The sequence below is a fragment of the Peromyscus californicus genome, unplaced genomic scaffold (genome assembly GCF_007827085.1).
Source record: "Peromyscus californicus insignis strain IS unplaced genomic scaffold, ASM782708v3 Scaffold_16__1_contigs__length_79575227, whole genome shotgun sequence".
In the NCBI taxonomy this organism is placed as follows: Eukaryota; Metazoa; Chordata; class Mammalia; order Rodentia; family Cricetidae; genus Peromyscus; species Peromyscus californicus.
Genome location: NW_026294458.1, coordinates 66121708 through 66128722, shown reverse-complemented (window position 1 = coordinate 66128722; position 7015 = coordinate 66121708). Strand labels below are relative to the sequence as shown.

Sequence of the window (7015 nt, the reverse complement as noted above, 5' to 3'; positions counted from 1 at the left end):
CCAAAGACACAAAAAGAGCATTAATAATACTCTTCATGTAGCGTTCTTAAGTTTTGTTTTTTTTTTTTTTTTTTTGGTTTTTCGAGACAGGGTTTCTCTGTGTAGCTTTGCGCCTTTTCCTGCAACTCACTTGGTAGTCCAGGCTGGCCTCGAACTCACAGAGATCCGCCTGGCTCTGTCTCCCGAGTGCTGGGATTAAAGGCGTGCGCCACCACCGCCCGGCTGCGTTCTTAAGTTTTAATGCAACTTTGTAGATGTGAATTTTGTAGTATCCTTGATACCTCTTTCAGGTAAATTTCTTTAGACTAGTGTGCACCTGGGCTGACAATGGCCTGCGGTCTCACCCAGTGTGAGCAACATCTGGCACCACTGCCTCTACCACCTTGGCCAGGAAATGTCTTTCATTCTTACAGTTTCCTACATGCTACTTTATACTGTAAACTCTTATTTTAGAATTTTTAAGTTCATCAGCTGGTAATTTCCTGGGAAAAATTTTGTCTTTCTGTTGGAATGTATGTATGAATAATGTGGCCACAGTACATTTTTTTTTTTAAACTGGTCTTGGATGCTTGGGTTTTCGTGTTCGTTTTTGACTGGTTTTTGAATGTCTTGCTAACAGCTCGGCTATGATCGCTAGCTGCTTAGGTTCAGATTTTGTGATGACAGAGCAAGTTATTTATGCTGCTCTACCTTAGAATGAAAAAAAAAAAAAGCGCCAAGAAATTGGGTATGGTTTTAAGACCTAAAAAACTTGTAACTTCATTAAACAGCTCTGGAAAACACCACGTGGTATGCCATGGTGAGGATGACCATGTGGGCAGATGCCATCCTGGCTAAGGTCAAAGACAGACAGGATATCTGACTTCACCGCCTTCACTGGTGGGGGTAACCACATGGGCAGTCACCATCTTGACTAAGGTTAAAAAAAGAAAATCATGAATGACCTCACTGCCATCTTTTTTGTTATTTCTTCATTCTTTATTTTTATAAATGCCCTTCCCTCCCCGCCTTCCTCCCAGCCCACCCCCCACATCTTTAGTAAGGGTGACCACATAAAGATGTGTCCACTCATCAGTTCTCCAAATTATTTTGGATTGGATAGATTTCTATGTGATAATTCCTGTCCTGACCTAAAAACAAGGTTTATAAAAGGTAAAATTTAAAACAACGCTGGTTTACTGAGATATTAAAGCTGCACCTCTGCATTCTGCCAGGGATGAATCTTGCTGGCAGCCGGCTTTTGTAACCTAAGAACAAAGCCCACTGATCTTGAAACTAAATTGCTTGCAATGTTAAAACTTGGTTTTGCCTTATATATCTTAGGACCACAGCTAAACACCAAAGACTGAGATATTTCCAATTTGATGATACCTGAACAGTCTGACAAGGGGTCTCTCTTTATCTAAGGTCTATTCAGGCTAACAGAGTCCAATTTAAGAATATATGCCTAGCCTTTTTGCTTTTACTAACACTGGTAAGCTATAACTAATTGGGAAAACTGTGTATCCAGATTTAACTTTCATCATTTTTAAGGAACAGCATTTTCAAAAAGGTTTATTTTTATTATTCAATTATGTGCATATGTGTGTGTTTGTGGTTATGTGCATATAGGTGCCTGTGGAGATCAGGAAGAGGTTCTATCAATCCCTTGGCTGCCATGAGCAGGCCATAGGTGCTGGGAACCAAACTTGGGTCCTCTGCAAGAGCAAGAAGTGCTTTTAACCACTGAACCATCTCTCCAGCCCTTAGCTTGTCTTTTTGACAAGAGTTCAGCCTTACTGGTCTACCTGTTACTATTCTAAAACCTTAGTTCTTTGGGTGGGAATACATTACTTTTCTTACCAACTACCTTGTACCAACTACTTACAGTTCAGCAGAATCTGTTCTCCCCCAAATTATGTTTTGTTTCATGTGTGTATGTGGTGGTGGTGGTGGTGGGGTGTCCCGGGGATTACTACTTTGATAGGTTTTAAGCAATGAAAAGAAATACAGAGGAACAAATGTATGTTCACCAGAAGTGGACTGTCAAGATTTTCAACCAACTAAAAATCCCAGGAATCTGATTTTTTATTTTTCAGAAGAAAACAAAAAACAAAAACTTTCAACGTAAGAATTTATTGTATAATAGTTTTATTTTTCTCATTTACTATTTTTACATTTTATGCACAAATATTTTTATCTGAGTAAAAATAGAAAATAACTGTTTTATGTAAAATTACAAAAAAACCAAAGAAATACATAATTGTTATTATGATAGTATAAGTGTCTTTATTTAAAGAGTAAAAATGTATGCAAAAATTCTCCCTTCTACAAAAGACTGAGAATACTTTTTCCTGGGAATAAGTGAAATATTGAAATATCAACATTTTTATAGTCTTAGATCTGAAGACATTAAGTCAGTCACAGGTTAGTTTTGCAGTTATAAATTTTAAAACATTTTTGTGCTATCTCAAGGACACACTAGTTCTTTATAAAAGGCAGTAGCATAAACGGTAAATGCAGAAAATGACAGAACTCGCCAAAAATATTTGGATACACTTCTTAAAAGAAATAACCATATTCAAGAATCACCATTTATCTGGGGAGAAAAATTAAATAATTTTTCCTAATTTATTTACATGGATTGACACCAAAATGAATGTTATCAGTTAATTCATCACATGGAGATCAACCACATACAGCAATTCTGCCTAACTAGCTGGACTTTTCTAATGCCAACAGAAGTGTTCAGACTTCAGGCTAGCACATGTATAAAATGAGCTCAATGTAAACATCACATGGAAAAATCGTTTTAAAACAAAAATGAACATTTCATTATTCTTGAACTTACAAGGTACAAAAGATGGTCAAACAATTCTATGTTTTTTGTTTGACCGTATTTTAAATTCTATGAAAAAAAGTATGACAAAACTGAGCAAAGAATACCACAAATTAATATTTTCTTTCAGAACGTGAGTTGTTTTTAATAAAAGACTGGCAAACTGTGGCCTCATAAAGACAACAATTTTATATCTAAGTGGAGACAGAGTAATAAAGCTTGCGTCAAGGAGAAATCCCTCTCATTTGCTGTGTGAAGGTGCATAGGAGGATGCGAGAGGTGGAGAGAAGCGAACATCTAATGTCTGAGAACTGTTCAAATTACGACTAAAACAAAAGCTACCAAAGAAAGAACATCTACAGAATGTAGTTTTTTTTTTTTTTAAATGCATTTGAAAATGCTTAATAAGATTTTAGGGACCTAGAAATACAGATGTTCCTTAAAAACAAACAAATGAAACATAAAGCCTGTCCTCAACACCATGTCTCTGAGACATTTTAACTGTAAGATTCTCAAGCTCTCAAAGTACTATGGAAATATCCTGCTTTGAAACAGTGAATTATGGCTCTCCAGGCTTTGAAAAGATGAGAAGAGCCTCTTTATAGCTACTAAATTGTTATCTGAAGTTAGGGCCTCGAGACCATTTTTATACTCAGATATTCTTAAAATCACGGGGATTAAATTATATTGATACTTGCCAGCTCTTCACTAAAAATAAAATAAAACTACAATTGAATTGTTTTTAAGTATTTACTGTAGAATCTTAAAGGACTTAATGTAAGCAAACTAACCATCCTTGAAGACTGACAGCACAGCAGTGGAAAGGATGATGCAGGAGATGAGCAACCCTTCTTTCCTGTCCTTTCTCATAAGCCCAGCCACTGCTTAGTCCTGGCAACATCATGGCTGCAGTCACATGTGCTTTCCCTGCTGGTCAACACCCAATGGGCTCGTCTACAGCCGTTTCTGGCATGAATTCAAAGGACAAAATGAGAGGGGTGTATAAAGTAGCCTTATACTGTTCTGAGGAACACCTTTCTGCTTTGAAAACTATTTGCTAGTCTCTCACATCATGATTTATGCAAAATACTTTAAAACAAAAAAGATTTTTTTCTAGCCTTTTCTTCTTAGTGTTAGCAAGCAGTAAGGCATCTCATATAAGATTTATTTAAAGATTTTAGAAATAATAGTCTCCCTTTTGAATATCTTTATGTCTTCATACATGCAGAAAGTGATTAGTTGGCCATTTATGTTTTTAGAGACACATATGCAATATTCAAAAGGAAAAAAGATGAAACAAGTGGGGAAGTTTATTTAAAGATCACCTACAGCGCCAAGGCAAATATCCTTTCATAACTGTTCACAAGTCATTCACTAACATCTTCAAACGTTAAGTACTTTCGTCTGATCTCAAGTCATTTTATCAGAAACACAGAAATGAATATATAAATGGTGTTGCATAATAATCTGGTACTACAGATTAATTTAAAAAAAGAAGTTAAACTAAACCAAATTTTTATTTTCTTGCTGAGGTATACTTTTTTTAAATCTGAGAGAAAGAATGATATCATCTTGGAATTTTTGCAATAGCTGGTTTATTAGAATTAAACGCCTCTCTCAAAATAATTTAAGTCCTTGTCCTGACATAATGAATAAACTATACAGAAAACCATTAATAATGACTTGAGTTAAGCCAGCTTTAAACCTGGGTCTCATTCCACACTCTCTTCTGCCAGTTAACTTATTCTTTACTTGCAAATATATAAATTAATAACCTGATAGTTTAGTAATTATCCATATAATGGTATTTGATATGACCATTTAGCTCTGCTTGATTAGATGAAACAGGCACACATGCTTTAGCTGAGGACTTCCTTTTTCGGGCTCTATGTAAAGCAGCAGAGAGGAAACAGCTTCTTCACTCCAGCGATGGTTACACCGGTGGCTGTTTCCTGGAGACACTCCCTACTGTCATCTGCAGACGCTACTGGCTGGTTTTGGTAGGGCTAGACATTAATACTGACCAGTTTAGCTTTCCTGACTGTTAGCAAACTACCCCATGATGAACCTGCTCTCACACTTCAGGCATCGTGGGGATCCTTTAACATACATTTTCTAAAATATATGCTCAAAGTAAAAAGATCCAAATTCACAAGAGTATGAAATATTTATAAAAAAATCATGCATCAGATTGTACAGTCTAGAAATAAGATTCAAATTCAGTAATAAAGGTTAGAGCCAAGCTTGCTCTGAATATTTAAGAAAAGCCTTAGACTCCCAGGAGGTCCTAGGTCTCAATTGTCCTTTTCTGTTTGTAGAGAGGCAGCAGCCAAGGCTACGGCTGTGACTGGCTGGGCAATTCCATGGAGCTGCATCTTGGCCAGTTTCTTCTGTTCACATTCTGTGACCAAGCGGTTCAGTTCTGCTGCACTGTATCCAATAAGAGTCTTCAAGTCACAAACAAATTTGTACACAAACCTCTTGCCTTGAACTTTACAAATCATGTCCCCATCATAATAATACCTTTAAAAAGAGAAACCATATTAGGACCTTGTAAAAAATGAAGTTTGTACTCCCTATGTTTTAGACTTTTCTACAAATACAAGTCTACAGAGCTCTGTACTCACCACAATAGTTAATGACATGAAACTTTCAAAATGAACTTTTAACAACTGTGGTAACACACTGATTTAGAGACCAACATAATTACTAAAGAGAAGACAAAACAAAGAGCCTTGGAAACAGCAACAGAACCTAACAAAGGGCTTTGAACCAGAGACCATGCTGTAAATCCTCACTCGCTCTTGGACTTGCTGCCTCTGTGAGCACAGGAACATCCTATTTCCTCTAATCGTTCATTGCTCATCTATAAAATGAGGTTAAAATAGTACTTACCTCACAGAACTGTTGAGTAAAGGGATAATCTTTATAAAGTGCTTAGAACACAATGACTGCCACAGTTAACTCTCTATAAAATAGAAGCTATGCCAATAAGAATCCAGAGAACAAAAAATTGATGTATCTAATACAATACAGACATACCTTCATCTTTTCCATTTACTATATAAAGGCTCCCCAGATTTCTTGGTAAAAACAAAACTTTACGGGTCCTGTGATAGTTTAAAAGAAAATGGCCCCCAGAGGGAGTGGCACTTAGGAGGTGTGGCCTTGTTGGATAAAGTATATTACAGTTGATGTGGGCTTTGAGGTCTTATACATTCTCAAGATACCACCCAGTGTCTGAGACCACTTTCTGTTGCCTGCAAGATGTAGGAATCTCAGCTCCTTCTCCAGCACCATGTCTGCCTGCATGCCACCATGATGATAATAAACTGAACCTCTGAACTGTAAGCTAGCCACCCCAATTAAATATTTTCCTTTATAAAAATTGCCGTGGTCCTTTGGGGAACCTGTTTCCCATGCTGGATGACCTCACCGAGCCTTGATGCAGGGGGAGGAGCTTGGTCCTACCTCTACTTGATGTACCGCGCTTTGTTCAAGCCCAGGGAGGCCTATCCTTTCTGAATGGAGGAGTGGATGGGGAGGGGGGTGGGTAGGGAAGTGGGAGGAGAGGAGGGAGGGGAAACTGTGGTAGGTATGTAAAATAAACGAGAAAAATGTTAATTAAACAAAATAAATTTTTTTTTTAAACACTGCCATGGTCATGGTGTCTCTTCACAGCAAGAGACCCTAACTAGGACAGGCCCCCAAAGAATAATTATAAGGGTCAGAACAAATAGGGTACAGGAAGAGGTAAGGGGCACCATAAAGAACCTCAGCTTACAAACCACCAAACTGCTTGTCATGCAGTTTAAAAATACAAGTTTATGATGAATAGACACTTGGGAAAAGGAAAAAAGAAACTGGTTTCCTCTTTCTAGAATGTAATTAGAATTGGTGTAATCATTGTTTCTTGGTAAAAGAAAAAAGCACACACGCAAGCCTTAATTGTGTCTAGTCCTTCCTCCCTTCAATCTAGCGCACGCATCAGAAGGTGCCAGCATGCTCTGCTTTGCTCTCTCCCTCTGTTCACTTCCACAGCTACCTCCCCTTACCTTCATGAAACTAGACACTAAAACCTCATCAACTCTCAACTGGTATCACTTAAACAGAAACGACACAGAAGTTAACGGTTCAGCATTATCTACCACTCAGGTCTAATGATAGACTGTCAATACCTAGAGCCTCCTCTGTTCC

At 37.5% G+C, this 7015-nt stretch overlaps 1 protein-coding gene across 4 annotated transcripts in view; it reads right to left on the bottom strand.

Annotated features, from left to right (window-relative positions):
• Positions 1–2099: 2099 nt before the first annotated feature.
• Gabpa (GA binding protein transcription factor subunit alpha) overlaps positions 2100–7015 on the bottom strand; it is a 30094-nt gene continuing 25178 nt past the window's right edge. For all 4 annotated transcript variants that reach the window (XM_052741047.1, XM_052741045.1, XM_052741048.1 and 1 more), the window contains one exon: positions 2100–5341. In XM_052741047.1, coding sequence (XP_052597007.1) covers positions 5113–5341 — 229 coding nt within the window. In that variant the 3' untranslated portion in view covers positions 2100–5112. The remainder of the gene's footprint in view (positions 5342–7015) is intronic.